General features: G+C 35.0%; 1 protein-coding gene across 2 annotated transcripts in view; it reads right to left on the reverse strand.

Moving 5' to 3' along the window:
• Positions 1–16926, reverse strand: part of EML5 (EMAP like 5) — a 123542-nt gene that overhangs the window by 14543 nt on the left and 92073 nt on the right. Inside the window, exons 29-38 of one of the 2 annotated variants that reach the window (XM_074868561.1) lie at positions 14548–14626; positions 13349–13478; positions 12576–12674; positions 10492–10512; positions 7438–7611; positions 5787–5995; positions 3699–3856; positions 1263–1377; positions 603–791; positions 228–400 (exon numbers count right to left, since the gene is read on the reverse strand). In XM_074868561.1, the coding sequence (XP_074724662.1) occupies positions 228–400; positions 603–791; positions 1263–1377; positions 3699–3856; positions 5787–5995; positions 7438–7611; positions 10492–10512; positions 12576–12674; positions 13349–13478; positions 14548–14626 (1347 nt within the window). The remainder of the gene's footprint in view (positions 1–227; positions 401–602; positions 792–1262; positions 1378–3698; positions 3857–5786; positions 5996–7437; positions 7612–10491; positions 10513–12575; positions 12675–13348; positions 13479–14547; positions 14627–16926) is intronic. The other variant, XM_074868562.1, reaches the window with a different exon arrangement.

The following is a 16926-nucleotide window of genomic DNA, read 5'->3' on the forward strand; positions in this document are numbered from 1 at the left end:
CTGACACTCCCCCTATGGTACTGCCTGGTTTTTGACTGATTGCTGTATGTTATCTTCATGTACCTCCTCCTTCCTTTTTATTCGTGGTATCAGAGTACTCACACAAACTCCACAATTCACTCATTGATTCCAGTGCTCTGAAATATCATTGCAATGCTCCTCTGAATGTAAAATCAAAATAATACAGATTTCTAGAATACTGCTACAAAGGCATTATATTTTCTGACCTGATATCTTGAATCGCTGATCTTCTGTCCCTTTTTTTCCCCCAAATTTTTAGAGAGGTCACAAGCAAGATAATAAATTCTCCATTTTTCATGCCAATAGCTACCATATCACCTTCTGGGCTGTAACAAACAGTACGAGCTGCGTGTCCTAAGCTGACTTTGTTCAGCATCTTCTGTGAAGAAATAAAAACCCAGAAAAGTAAATGTTTCTATTTGTTTACATTTCAAAAGTACCTTATGCCAACAGTTTGTCTCTACCAGATGGATTATTCTCAGAATACATTAAAAAACAAGTTTCAGGTCCTCAACACCACCACAAGTCTAGGATTTTTTTTTTTTTTTCTCCTTAAACAACCACTATTCCCCAACACCTACCTTTTCAGCAATATCCCAGAGTCTTACTGTGCCATCTTCTGCAGCAGAAAGGAAAAAGTCTCTGGAAGGATGCGTTGCTAGGCCCCAGATTGGTCCATCCATATGACCGTTAATTAGAATGTTACATGCAGCATTTTTCTCTCCAACTTCGATTATTTCAGCATTTCTTGTCCCAACGAGAATTTTCCCCTTGAACAACAGTGAAAGAATTATCTGATATAATACAGTAAATACGTGTGATGAACAATAATAAAGATATAATCCACAGCTATAGTTCCGTCAAGGTTTGCTGAAATCAAATAATCAAAGATAATTTATTTTTTAAACTCCTCTACGATTTATTAAAGTACAAAACTGTATATAAATCATGATGCTAGTTGAGTTATTGCTTGTAAGCCGGATATTTGAAGTGGGAAAAGGAAATAGAAAATAAATCCTTAGTCAATCTTTAATAAAATCTATACAAAATACTATCCTAAGTAAGACTAAGATCTTCTGAAGCAGAGTTTTTTTTCTGCTGTAAAATCAATTGTAGACATCTTCTAGCTCAACCTTTAATCAAGTACTAATTATAAGAGGAAGCAATGTATCGTATATTTAATGCTATAGATCAATCCACAAATTATAGCCTTTATTTTAAAGGCATGATGTTTTCTTTACCTTGCCTCTACAAACAGATCTAACACAGTCCGTCATTTGTCCTGTCTCTAGTCTGAAGGCACGACATCGTTTCAGTTCTTGATCCCATAGCTTAACTGCTCCTCCTTCCTTTGAACTATGAAGAAATCAGGAAGATATGAGTATAATGGCTGGCACAAAAAAACAATTAAAGTATGAAAGAACTGTATTACTTAATGTCATGTAAACTAGGCGTTTTAGTATGTTTTAAATCATTAAAGATTCCAGTTGTTTTTACTGAACAGGTGATGTTAATATGCTGAACCTCCAAGCTAAGCAAGAAATACTGATTCAAAGTCCTCATTACATTACTTTACAGACAAGTTGAAAGATGGTCAGTGCTAAGCTTAGTCTGAATTTGTAGCTATGAGGGAATCTGTCTGTGTGAACAGTGTGTGAACAAACTGCCATCTTATTATTAAGACAGGTAGAGATTATCAAAATGTAGATGAGGGAAACGGGAAAGAGATGTTATTTTACTACTGTGAAATAAATGACAAAAGATTTTCACTTTTGTGAAAATTTCACTATTTTCACTGCTGTGAAATAAATGACAAAGACACAGGATAAAAAAATCACACAATGTTAACTGCACAAGATACCCAACTAATATGTATTAATCATGAAAGCACTGAGTATTTCCCACCCACTTTCAAGAGAACTAGTATTTCAGTAAAGAACACATTAAAATGAAAAAAGTTTCTAAAAAGGAGATAATGTCTAAGGAAAGTTATAAATCTTTTCAGCTGTGACATGTTTTATCTGTCTTCAAAGAGAAAAGAATCTCCCCCAACAGAAAATAAAATGTTCCACAGTATTGAGCTGCCAGTGTTGCAACTTTGATTACTAAATGAACCCTGACCAAGAACTCCAGAAAGCTTAGTCACAATTACTGCTTTTGTACTATTACTACTAAAAGAACTGTAATGAATTACAAATCACTCGTTCTTGCAATGCAATATTCTTTGCTTCCCAATAGCGCTGTTCTGACATATGATTGGCCCTCATACTCAGCAAAAAGATTTTATCAAAAGAGGCTGGTGAACTGCAATTAAGAATGCCAAGGCAGAAGCAAACATGCAATTTTCCTAAATGTAGAATTTGTTTTGTATACTTTCAATACTCCATTTTCCCACAGGAGGTGAATTATTGTTTCTTAATGTTACTTATTACTATTTCTTTCAGGTCAAATACTAATTATTAAGAGGCTCTGAAGCTAAGTGATAGAACATTCTCCAAATAAAATCATGGTGATGTTTTATAAACACTAGAAGAAAATATTTCAAGCACAGGAATAAATAAGTTTTCAGCTGGGTCTGAATATCAGCCAGGATCTTTAAGGAGTATTTAAGGAAAAGGTAGTAAGTTGGCCTGTGTCCTGCAAAATGGGGCCCTATCATGCTATCATATGGACTGTATTACAGCCAAAGCTTTTTTTTTTTAATCATTAGCAAGGCACTAAGAAAAAAATCAAAATGCTTGAAGAGATATTTTGTTTACGACCCCAGAAACAAAAGATGTTGCTGTACCTTAGATTTGAGAGAAGTTTGCCTCTGCCATCATAACTAAACAGATCCTTTCTTTAAAAGAAGCTGTGTATTATGCTGTTACAATATTTAGCATGCATTTATTTAACCACAATTGTGCAAATTACTTGGATTAAAACCTCAGTTCAACTTCAGAAAAAGAAGTAACCCACCAAGGATGAGGCAACTTTTTAATGCTTAAAGCTGTATTTCAAACTAAATATTTTTGTCTTCTCTCAAAAATAATTACTGCTGTGAAAAATACCATTGAACCATCTAGTAACATAAGGTGATTTCAAGGCTACTTTTTATTACAATAGTTCAGCCCTTTTCAGCTTAAGGACAGAGAACTGTATCATCTCTTTGATAATTGTGTATTTGTATTTGGAGAAATACTACCTGACTGATGTAATGCAGTATAATTGATAATGTCATATAATTGATAAAACGTTCACATACTTTATTTTACACTTGACTATTATTTTTGACTAAAATAATGTAAAGTCATCATAAAACACCTAAAGAAGCTTACACGTGTGCTTTAGAAAGATGACTTATCTCGAAGTTAAAATTATGAAAAACTACTTGTACGGCATTTAGAGTCTGATTCATCCCCCTTGACTTTAGGTACTTAAGCAAGTACCCAGTTCTGGATTCTAGTGACTCTAGGCTTTCTCTTATATAAAATGATAAAAATAGGTACTTGAAGCTCATGTGGGCTTACCTGCACTTTGGAGGTGGCAGCTACTTTTTTTCCTACCACCTACTCAGGGATCTGGAAATGACTTCTAGCTTTGACATCTCAACTGCCTAGTTGAGATGGATGGGATGAATATGAACCATTTTAAAACAATACATGCACATGCAGAAAAAAGAAAAAAAGACGACTCACGGCCTTTCTTTGCCTCCTGTAACGATCAAACCATCTCTTAATGTGGTATACATTGTGAAAACAGGTCCATTGTGAGCTTTGGCCACAATTCGTATCAACACATGATCTTTCCAAACACAAACATCTCCACTGATAGTACCTGTAAATGTCAAGTTATTCTGAAAAGGGGAAAAATATACTTATCATCTGATTCTAAGCAAGGCAGGAAGAAAAAATTCAGAAATAAAGATCATCACCATTTGCATTTAGGCTAGATTGCTTTTATTTGCTCCTATAGAAGAGCAAATTGTAGAAGGGATAATAAGAACCTGTAGGGACAAAATAATGAGGTACTATATTCTTGTCTGAAACATGCTTTCTAGTAGCTAACAGGCTCTGCACTGCAAGAAGAAATGCAATGACTTAAGCTTCAGCCATATGGTTATCTGTTTTCAGCCTATCAGGTGCGCAAACTGTGGTAGAAAAGTAGAAAACCAAGTACAGTTTTGACATTTCACACAAACAGGCAATTTGCCCCTCCTTGTTATGTACATTATGCTTGCAGTCGTTGTCAGGTGAAAGTACTCACTGGATTACAGTAACCATTAGTTTATGAAGAAAACGGTTTAATTTAGAACTAAAAGCTGCCTGTTCTTCTTTACTGCTGCTTCCTGTTTTTGAAAGGTAATAAATTTAATTACCTCTCAAATTTAAGGGCAATTTATTAGGGTACACTTAAAACAGAAACTGGTTCTTGAGCAAAACTGTTTTAGTAACTTAGATGAACAATCCTAAAACTCAGTATCACGTGTAGTATTTTAGAGTACCAGTATGCACATACAGATTTGCCAAGTACACTTTCCTTGACTGAACTTGGTTCATGTTATACATCCTTTTTTTAAGGGGGGGGGGGGGGGGAGGTGCCCTAATAAATGAGTAAATAAGAGAGGACTGGAAATTAACTTGGGAGCAGATCCTCTGATCATCCTCACAGCATAACTGTTGGGCTGTTTCCAACTCCTGTTTAGGAGCACCTGAACTAGCTCCTTCTGAGACAAGGAAGAACACTCCCAGAACTACTCCCTACAGCAAGCATGCAGAACACACCAGGTTTGGCTTTATTCCATTTGCACAGCTTTTTACAAAACCCCTGCAAGCTTTGCATCCTCAAACAACCTCATACCAGGACATACTTCAGCACATGCAGCATACAGCCTGATTTTCACACTAAGAATCTATCCCTCCATAAGAAAGTTCACAGAGATTTCCCAAACCCCATACTAATGCCTGGGCTGTGCATCTCTATAACAGTTATCATTTGGAGGATATCTTGTTGCTTTGTAGGACTCTCTCTTAAATCAGAGAGACACACCACTCTGGAAAAGAGAGTCTCAAGAAATGTGAAACCAGAGGCCAGTTACAGTTTCAAAAATCAACATCAATAGTGTAAATTCAGTCTGGACCCAACAAGCAGATCAGCAAGCAGGACAGTAATACACACAATAAAAGAGAAGCACCACTTCATGGAAGAAATCTCTGGCTATCTGTTCAGCTGAAGAGATAAGTGTTGCTCACTCACATAGAGCAACTTCTGAAATAGCAAAGCCATAGAACTTAGCAACATGGCCTGCACCTGTCAAAAACCACCCCAAAGCAAAACAAAACTCTACTGTGGTCGTCTAACAGTCATAGTGTTAACAAATGCTCCAGCACAATGCTGCTCTCATGTCAACCAGAAGGAGTAATGTATACAGATTATAGCACAATCACCCCGAGGCAGACATAAAATTAGCCTCATTTCTACTGTTTGGTTCCTGCTGTCTAGAGTCAGCTTTGCTTTACCTGGATTAAATACCAAGCAGTGTATATCAGTCTGAAGCACCTATGTTTGTTTCTTTTGAAAACATACAAATCCATAATCTTCTTTCTTTTCTGTTCCAAAGAAAGCTGGTATTAGTTCTAACTAAAGGGCAAGTATTAGAAACACTAAACTGAGTTTAATAAAACAACTGACATTATCAGGTTAGAAAAGCTTACTGAATTGAATAAAAGAAGAGTCAAAAAATTTTTGTTTGTATGCATTCTAAAATAGTTTGTTGAGGTACGTACCGCTCCAAAAGCTACAGATAGCATTGTTTGCATTCGGGCATCTTCTATGGAGCTCAGCAGCCCTTTTTTACTGAGAAGAGCTCTTCCAGCCAGTGTCCAGAACCTCACGTGTTTTACTCCCACAGAAACAAACTGAGTATCTGAATCTGGTCTGAATTCTGCTACAAATATACGCTGGTTATGACCAGCTCGGCTGGCAATTTTGGCACCTAGCAGAAAGAAAAGGACATTTTGAATTTGCTGAGAAAAATATACATTTATAGTTTAAGAAAATATAAAAATTATGGGAGAATGATGATTCATCCAAGGCCACACAGGTCAGGAAGAAAAGCACAAACTACTCCTAAATCAAAACTAAATTAAGATGCAGATAAAAAAATATCATTTAATAAGACCCAGTAGCAAAGCATAGCACCTCATGAAGGTGTCATCTACTTATAATTTTCAATTTCCTCAGGAATATAAAAGAGTTAGGAGCTCAGATGCAAGTCAGTTTCCATCTCATCTTAAATTCCTATGGCTCCTCTGAAAATCTCAAACTCTGGACAAATTACAAGAGACATGAATGACTTCTCTGCAAATTTTGTCCAAAGTTAGAAAACTTTCTTCCTTCTGCAGAAAATGCAGAAACTGACTTGGTTACATATGGTCTTAGATTCAAAGGTAATGTTTTTCTAGTCTCTTCAGATGTGTTAAAATCAGACATTTTGACCCACGTGAAGATTACTCGATCTGGATCTTTACCTGCCATGTTGAATGACTCTATCAGCTCTTAAGAATAAGCACAGGCACGTTCTGACTGAAACAGCAGTGAATTGCTACATGGGCTTTTACCACACATCTTTCACACTACCCAAGACTGTATAAATACACATTTGGCATTGCATTCAGCTCCATGGGATCTAGCAGACAAGCTGTGAAGGATTACTTTTTAATAACTTCATAGCTGATCTTTAAACTTCTGAGAGATACTAGTTGATCAACGGAAATCTCCAAAGAGAGAGGACATAAACCCCTAAGACTAGAAGAATCTGTTTCATAATCTGGGCATGGCTTTGCCAGACAGAAAGGAGATGAGGAAAGAAGCTGACCAAATCGCTTTACCCTAAATCCTGAACTCAGATCAAAGCCAATCTGAAAACATGTAGTATAGCTTAAGACACCAATTACCGAGCTGCACAGAGAAGCTGTACTGGCATCGCATTTCTGCAATCTGCATTTTTTGGGGGATAATTTTAGGAGTACAACCACCTAGGCAATAATCAGACTTTAGAGAAGAATAAGAACAGAGAAGAATAGAAAACTTCTGGGAACAAAAAAGACTTTATAGAGTTTTTACCAAGCAGCAGAAATGACTAGGGAGGAAAAAAAAAAAAAAAAGAATGAAGACTACAATTTTATTTAATTATTCTAATGGGAAATCAGTGAACTATCTTGATCTTTACCCAACAGTTCCACAGGAGATACATTTAGCAGTTACTAGAAGGGGTAAGTACATTTATTTTACCTGTTCTTGTTCAGTGCACAGTGCAAAGCATTTATTGCAGTAATTTTCAATCTGCTGGTATTTTTATGCTGCAATTGCTCTTGACTCAAGCCAACAAACCTCTAACAATATAAACACATTTGACAAAAACAATTGCTTTCCTACCTTCCTGCCACTTCCAAATGGTAATGGTATGTTCGGGATCCAGCCCTACGGAGAGCAGCAGTTTGCCAGTGGCACTGAAACTGACTGAGCAAACACCCTTTGAATGGTAGCACCGCAGTACTGACAGTGTCTGTTTGTTCATTGCATCCCACACGTGAATAGAAGGAGCTGTAGCTACACAAATATAAAAATATGTAATTAGTATACATTTTGAAAACATCTAATGATTTGCTTATTGAAGCAGTTAATATTTTTTAATAAGACAAACAAAATTGTTTTGGTCAGATGGAAAAAAAAAAGAAAGAAAAGAAAGGAGATTTTGGCCTCCCCTTGGAAACCAATTTATGGCAAACAGGATCATTAAGCAGGACTAAGAAGCTGGTGTCATTACACTACTGGAGATGAAAACTTTGCTTAACCTGTTACTGGACTTCTGAAGCAGAATCTCTGAAAGCAAGCTCTCTTCTGTTTTTCTTCCAGTAAAACTTAGCTCAGCATGCAAACTCAAAACCCCTCATAAATATTAAGTAGATCATCAAGAATGTAATTTCTACATGGAGTGTCTGGACAACTGATAGCTACAGAGAAATTAGTTTACAGTGCAAGGCCAAAATCTCCTTTTCTAGAAAGTGGCCATCTGTCTGAAATGCATGCTCTCTTAGGAGAGCATCAGCTGAATAATCAGCTTGCTTACTGATGCAGAAGAACTTAGGGTATTTAATTTAGTTTGCATCGTTTAGACTGCAAATTCTTTGCAGTAAGAACTGTCTTTCCATGCTACTAATGTATGTGATTATTTCTATTATGATGACAGCTTGTTTTTTTCCAAATGCAATGCCTTCTCCAAAGATCTTGCAATCCATGTAGTTTGCAGTCTCTGAATAGCATTTAGGGCATTTCCAGGACAGTAAGGTTCTCTCTCAAACTTCGTTATCTCTGATCTCTAGTAAATCTGACTGCAGAGTCTGGAGGTAACTAGTCATTGTCGTAGACCCAGATTTACATAAACTAAATTCTAGTTCAGCTCCATGCTTTGTGTTTCTACCCATCTAAATCTAGTCCCTCAAAGGCACACATATGATGGGAAATAGTAGGCACAAGGATCTAGGTAAAATTTTAGCCACATTAAACTAAGTTTTTGAGCCCAATTCCACAGCTGTTCCAAAACAGTCTTTAGAAAAACCTTCCTAATTTCTTCTCTTTCACTTCTGAATTTCCTCTCATGTCACCAACATACTGTTATCATTACCTTTTGAGAGGTACTACAGCATAGTATAGACATTCCATTAAAACAGAAAGGACAAGGGTTGGCAACAACTTGCATGTCTCAATATTTTCAGCAAACTCCTTGCTGTCCTTATGGGAAGCTGAGGGAAAGGAAAGCTTTATTATGGCTCTGAAGTATTTTTTTCTCTACAATATTGCCCTTGGTAAAATTCTGTATTGCCCTTGACCCATGCATCTGCTCTATAACCTATAAAAAAACTGGCAGACAGAAACTTTCACCTGAATTTCATGAATAAGAACTGACAACAACTTTCAGAGCAAGATTTGCAGGACAGAGAACTTGGACTCTTAAGTCCTCCTACTTGATGGTGTTCTTCTCAGAGTCTCTGTCCTGACATTGCGTCCTGATTGTGGAGTACTCCAGCTGTTCAACATCTGCTCTCACAAGAGAGATTTTCTAAGGTGTCATCTCCTTCTGGGAGAAGTTAGATAAAGCTACCATCGGCTGGCAGGACAAAAAATATCTTCAGTAAGATGAAGCAAATCTATACCAAGTCATTATGAAACTTAATTTGCCATTCCAGCCTATAACAAACATTATTGCTTCAAGAAACCCTGCATCACTGTGGACAACAGAATATTGGAACTAGAAAAGCAAAAGCTGTTGGTAAAAAATGTGCCAAGTAGCCATCTAGAAAGTTTAAGTGAAACTACGCAACCTTCTAATGAAGGCAGGCAGCAGCTTGGATTCCAGACTAATGGTGGTTCCATGAAGAAGAAAAATGTAACAGCGCTGGTTGCAGGCAGCGACAACAGAATTTAGTAATATACACAAGCTCAAACTAAACTTGCAGTAGGAAGAGGGCACGTGAGAGAGGGAAAGTCTCCAGGCATTATATGCAGGAGTAGAGATGTTCTTTCATATAAACAACCATATCATCACTGTTTCTTTTATACAGTTTAGAAGTGTGGGAAAATGTACCTATATTCTTCCTCCCATCCTTAGAGCAAGACAATTTGGCATATTTAAAAGAAGTCAACACACATTAAAAATGCCATTGTACATTTGTTCTTCACAGAACAAGCTTTAGATCCACATGAAGATTATTATACTTTCTAGGTATACATGAACACACATTTATGCATCTCTGAAGATGTGTCACAAGACAATTATGGCCGCTCCACAATGAACTCATTCACACATGATGGTGATGAATTTTTAAGATTGCAGTTGAAAAAACAACATATTAATAAAAAATAGCTCAGTCAAGACTGTCAAACTGTCAAAGACCCAAAATGATACAGAAAAAAAATAAACTGACAGCATAACAAGCATTTTGGATCAGTGGTAATAACTGCATGACAATCATACATAAATGTGAAAGGTGATTTTTTTTTTTTTTTTTCACTCAGTCACCTAGGCCTCCTCAATGGAATTTACTTTAGAAATGCATATTTAAAATTATACGCAATTGAGTGTCTAAAACAGATGTTAATTGTCAGCCCCAACATGTCTATAAGACCTGCAAGCGTACATAGGAATGCTACCAGTAACAGTATGTATTAGATTCGCTAATCACTGGGCAGCAAGGAGGGAGTATGCTATGACAAAAGTAGTTTTTAAGTGTGTTCTAACATTTTAATTGCTTCTATATTTACAATTTGCTGAGCTGTTGTGGTTTATATTCAGTGCTGACAATAATATGACTGATACAGGGTTTTAATAAACTAAAAATTAATTCACATCACTTACTGCTCTATAAAGCTGTAGATGGCTACTAGATAGGCTAACTACACCTGAAGATGTCAAAATTTTATTTCCCTTACCTGACATATCTGCTGAGTCTCCTGTAATGGAAAAGCAGCAGAAAAATAATTAGACCAGAAATAAGATAAGTGCTAAAGAAAATATATGCCACATTTAGTGTCATTTCTTCACACACACCTTGATGTCATCTCTTTGCAATGCAGCAGTACCAATACTGCTTTTAGTGTTAAAGATGAACAGTTACTGGTAAAAGGCGGTCACATCAGAAATAAAAATTCATAGAATGAATATATTTTGATTTCCATTTTGAGTTACAACACAGAAGTCTAGTTTTGGTGTATGTTAGGTCTCTCTCTGACAAATTAAATAAAAAGCATATTTTACGTGTTACTGATATTTTAACAAATCAAGTGAAAAAAAAAATGCTGATTGCTATTCTGCTAAGAAGTAATGTTTGAGTCTGATCTTGACAAGTGGCAAATACACCCAATGTTATTCTATAGGAGCATTAAAAAAAAAGTCACAATTATGAAGGTTCAGGTACTGGGAAGTATTACCGAGACTCTGCATTACAGTTTAAAAATACTTGAAATAATGTTTCTGTAAATCTTTTGAAGATTTAAATCAGGATGGTAAAGTTATGTTTGTGCCAGTCATATCAAGAGGAAAAGTAGTAGCAGTTAAGTATGTTCTTCATGGAGTATGCACTCCTTAACATCTCTTCAAAATCTAAAAATAAATTTAGATAAAAATCTAAAAAGCATGTTTTGTAGTTTAATTTTTAAGTGCAATTGGCTCCTGATTTGTATGCCTTAATCCACATTACAAAGCAGTCAAAATTATTTTACTGCTAGTTGATGTAGAAATTATTATGAAATAAAAAAGCATTAAGGGTCCTGTGTTTCTTCTTGGGTAAGACAAACACTGAAGAAAATCCATGCAAAGAACAAATTTTCACATTATGCCTACGTTCTTCCTGTATATTCTATCATATGGAAAGGCAAAAAGGGCCAGATTAAGAAATACACTGAAAAAGCAAATTCCTAAAGACAATAAAAGGTCTGTAATTCCTGCAAATGTTCTTTGCAATCAAACCATAGGCAAAAATCAGCTGATAACTTTTTCCATTGGCTGATAGATAATTTCCATTAATGATTTCTTTAAATCAATGTGAGGCAAGAAACTCACCAAGAAATAAAGATTTTTAAGTTAAGTAGTTACTACTATCAATAAGTCAAACTGAGTAAGACATGCACCTAAAAAGCCAAAAGATGGAAGCAGGTAACTGACAGACTGACCATCTTTAGATGAAACATCTAATACAAAGCTACAGGAAAAAAAAAAAAGCTATTCTGGCTAAAACTAAGGGGTTCTTTTGTATTCTATGCTCTAAGAAAAACAATGTGGTTTTGAATCCGCTGAGAAACAACTGAAGGTATGAAAACAGAAATTGAGTTGTAGGACTACAAAAATTACACTATTCTGCAAAATCTAGAAACACCAGTATTAGTGCAGCTATGTAGATGCACAGTGGGCTTTTTTTCTTTTTCTTTTTTTTAATGTGGTTAGTTCATAGATCAGTTTTAATGTTGCTATGACACATACATATTTTCCCCCTAAATCTAGGTTTATCTGTAGAGAAACACCATTAAGGTTTTGGTTCTGCCTAGAATATTACAACTATGTATTACCAAAACACCACGTAGGTATTATAAATCTGCCTGATGGGATAAAACCTACGTAAAGTGACATCTATTTTAAGAATTCTAGGTTTAGTCCATATAGAAATGAAGGATAGTTCAATTAAGCGTCTTTGGAAGGGCTATGGCTCTTTGGAAGGCCTAGAACAAGCTGATAATTAAATAAAACCAGACTAATTTCATGGGGCTTAACATTTCTTAAAAAAATATTTTTGATAACACTCCAAACAAAAGATGAGCTTAATCTTCTTTAATGCCTCAATATTTTTTGTTCAACTTTATTAAATTACACCCAAAGAAACATATAAAGAGGACAGGTAACTGAGTAACACTCATACAAACGGAGATAGCATAATCAAGTATTTTTGTGATTTATCATGAACTCACAAGGCCCTAATTGCATGCTTTTATGTCAATTTCTTTTTACAAAAATACAAACATACCTACTTGGCCAGTTGCCACTATGTTGGTAAACTTGGGGTGTTGATTTACGGTGAGGCACAAGATATCATCATTGTGTTCCTGGTAAAAAGACTGAGAGCCTAAAAAAAAAGTCCAACTTTAATTAAAATATTTATACACACATAGACATGGTTAATGTTTGAAAATTTTATAATATTTGTTAGAAAACACATTATGGTGATGTTGCCGTTTGGAGCTTAAAAGCAGGAAACAAACTCCTAATTTTTTATCCTGATTTTAACACATAGTACTCAATAACTTGGAACTAGTCCCTCAAGTTTTCTCCATCAAGTTGCTTAGATATACCAGAAACAAATGGCGTGTGTTGCCCTTTAAAAGGTCTGAGTTATCTAAACTGAATTGGTTATTGGGAATGAATGTATGTGATACAGAGCACTCAAAAGTAAACCAAAGAAAAAATAAACTTAGTCTTAGAAAAAACATTAAACTACAATGACCCCACTGTTCAGCTGTTTTAGTTTCTGTGATCGTTTTAACAAACAAATTTCAGAAATCTAATGCCAAAATAATCAAATCTTTACCTCCTTCCAAATTCAGTTACCAGAAACGTTTCAATGTATTTAGTTTGCTTATGCCAGCTATTATGAATCATCTATACAGACTGAATTTTCAGCAACAAATAATAATAATTTTCCCACATACTTTTATAAGATTTAGAGCATACCAGTTACTTCATAAACTGTAATTCCATGTGTGTGAAGAAACATTTTTCCTCAAGTGGATTTTCTCCTACCTGTTGCCACATTATACAAGATCCCAATAGACGCAGTATGATATATTACATCAGCACCATCATTCAAATAGTGCACATTGTTTCTACAGTCCTTGCCTCGGTACCCAAACACCAGCTCCAAAATTAGGTCCTAAAACAAGATATTTACATCTATTAGATACTCAAAACCTTAAAGCAATTACGAACTTTACAATCTTCAATGTCCTTATGCAGTAAAGGAAAAGGAGTTTAACAATGTCTCAAACCAACAGAAGCTGAGATTCTGCCTTCCCTGTCAGCTTTTATTACTGCTCATTCTTGTACACAGTCATGTCATCCTATCATCTCGGTTTGGTGTGTGCCGTAGAATATTTATACGTGTATACACACAGGTACATATACACAGAATGAGATACTCATACACATGCATATAAATAAATAAATGTATATAAATAAATAAACAACAGTGAGACAAGAAGAACATAGCTCTTTTGATGCAGCTGATACTAAGAAACAAAGAATGACAAACATTGGTCCACAATTTAATTCCAGCTGACAAATAAGAAAGCTGAATTAAAGCCTAAAACTTCTAAAACACTGATGGCAAAAAGTCATTTATTATGCTACACCAAACATTTTGTTTCATATCATAGAAAATATTTCAGTTGATATGAAAAACTGCATTTTTCAAGGTTAGATGAAATTTCTACTTCAGATTAATCAAACGTGAGTGTATTTATTTGCATTGGCCATGTAATGAAAAAAAAAATAGGTATCCGAGCTAAAGGCAACATTAATAGATTTTAAAAAATTATTTTATGTTTAAAACTGCTAACAGTGATGAATTTTAAACAAAGTTTTAAAATAAATTTTTAAAAATTTTGCAGTAAAAGATGCTTAGTTTTATTAGTGATAATACACCCATTAATAATCCAGTTATTAAAACAGAATATATTGTTTTCTACACACGGCATTTAAAAGGTTTTGTTGTTACTAGGAATTAAGTTGTGCTCTGTTTCGCTTGCAAAAAAAAAGTAGCATTGGGCTTTTCTGGATTTAAAAAAAAAAATCTCCCTTCTTTTGCTATTTACTCACTATTCAATATTTCCAGCTTTGATAAATTTAAAATGAAACAATTATTTAGTGTGTCCACAAATGTGTCAATTTCTGGAAAAGAAAATCCTAAAAGGAGAGGAAGAGGGTATCAATGTTGTTCTTACCTCTATAGGTCTCTTTTTCTTCCCAACATTATTCGTCTGAAGTTTCTCCGGCTGTGGCAATGCCCTACTAACTGGGGGTCTGAAATAAAGAACTGTGAATAAGAGAAGGCTGTCCGTCACCCATTCCATACTAACACAGTACCTTCCAACCTGCTACTGCATATGGAAAACTTATAGCTGTATCTTGTTTAACTGCTATTTGTATTCATCTTTAAAAGAAACACCTCTGTCAAAAAAAACCCTACCTTTAACACGTTAGGTTTTCCGACAATTCTTCAACAATCCATGAAGTTAATGCAAAAGCTTGTTTTACAATAAATGACACTGATGTAATATTCTTAGCTTTTTCATCCTGTGTTCTTAAGGCATTTCCATCTTCTCTGTAGCATTTTTTATTGGATAAACTTTAAAATCTTACCTGATCTAAATACTAGAGATAATCATTCCTGTTCCCACATGCCTTCAGTAGGCCCTAACTTTTCCTATTTTTGCCATAGTTTGTAAAGAACACCAGGTACACCTGCCCATTCACTCTTACATCAACAGAAACGAGTTACTGATCAACACTCAGTTGGAAGTAAACCATCACCATGCAAATGCATGAATATCAGCCATAACTTAGGTTCCACTGTTCTGAATAGCCCAGATTTAATTAAGAGTTTGATAAATATCTGTAACATATCTTTCAAATTATGTTCAACTGTTCATATACGAAGAACCATACAATCCAGTAAGTTTTATTTAATAAAATTATGAAACTATTTCTAGCAATTTTCAGGAGCACTGGTTATTGATTCTATATATACAGCATATGTGGCCATGAAAAGAAACCTGTAAGTTTGACCCTTAAGACGAACAATTAATTTCAAAATAAATTCTACATATAGATTCAATGAAATCTAGATGATTTAATCCAGTAGGCAGTGTGACAAACTAATATCACACATAAAGCAACAGCTCAGTTCCCTTTCATATTCCCTTTTTAGTATGAAGTATTTTTAATTCCTTCTCTGCTCTTGAATGAGTCTGATGCAAAATAATCACTGTTTTCTAGACTATGATTTGTTTGTACACTGTATATTTTGAACTACATTCAAAAATTATTTTTTTAGTTTTGAAAATAAAGTACCATTTTCTGAGCTTTATTGCTCCGTTTTCCTTGCCCAATTTTAGTACGATTTATAGATTGATGTCATGCCACCAATCAAAAGATTTGTACATATTATAATGCAAATTATACAGCAACTATAAACTGTGCTCCGAGATGCTTCAATTACTTCCTCTATACTTAAAAGACTGTAAAGTACCATTGGGGAAAAAAAAGTATAAAAGAAAAACAGATGATGAAAAATTTCTGTCTGGTAGAGAAGTCTGTCGGATGCCTGGATCACCCAAACATGATCAAGTTTATTAAAATTCACTATTGTGTTAGATAGGGCCAGAGGAAGGTAACCAAAATATTTAATTCAGCTTCACAAATCTAGATTTTATGAAACGTAAAATCTTTATGACAGAAAATCCAAATACAGATCTAAAAAGAAATAATGATGGTTTACACTGGATAGATAACACAATGAGTCTTTTCACAGGGAGGGAATATGGACTGTATTAAACAAATTCTTATCAAAGTATAAAATAATATTTGAAGTTAAAAAGCAAATTCAAGCCATGAAGGAAAATAACTAAGGTTCATATTTTAAATTCACTCATAAATAAGTGCAAATTAAAACAGAGAACACTAATTGAAGTACAGAGAAAGACTTTTGTAACTTCACAAAGAATGGTAGTCTAACAGTTGCTTTTTCCTACTCCAAAATTCTTACTCTTGGATAACAGACTTCTAATAAACAGGCAGTAAAGGCAAAATCTAGAGGACATCTACCATATATAGCAATGCAGATCAGAAAAGTAGTCCAATGTGGACATGCACTAAGTTCTCCATGCTCAAAAGACAAATATTAAAAGATAGCCACATTTAAATATACTCTTTCAATCCTGCTTGAAATATGTCTGGTAGGAATGTACCCCCAGAACTCATTCCCAAAGGTCCTCAGTTACAGATTTTTTTCCTCTCTGAGGTCTCCAGTTAGAAGGAATTCACATACACCTTGAGACAGAAAAGCAAGACATTTCAATTTCTTTTGCAGTTATAGCCTGGACCTAGCTCACAGACTGTCCCTTAGTCTGCAAAGGTGAAAAAAGTATCCTCCTAACTTTTGGAAAAGAGGAGGAAAAGCAAACCATGCATAGTCTGGGCTGCCCTCACCATCTATAGAGGCATGTTGGCCAGTACAGGAAGCAAGTAATACATCTATTTTCTGTCAGCAATCCCAACACCCAACTTGATGACCACTCTTAAATCACTACTGTCTCTCAACC

This window comes from Strix uralensis, chromosome 4, assembly GCF_047716275.1.
Source record: "Strix uralensis isolate ZFMK-TIS-50842 chromosome 4, bStrUra1, whole genome shotgun sequence".
Taxonomy (NCBI): Eukaryota; Metazoa; Chordata; class Aves; order Strigiformes; family Strigidae; genus Strix; species Strix uralensis.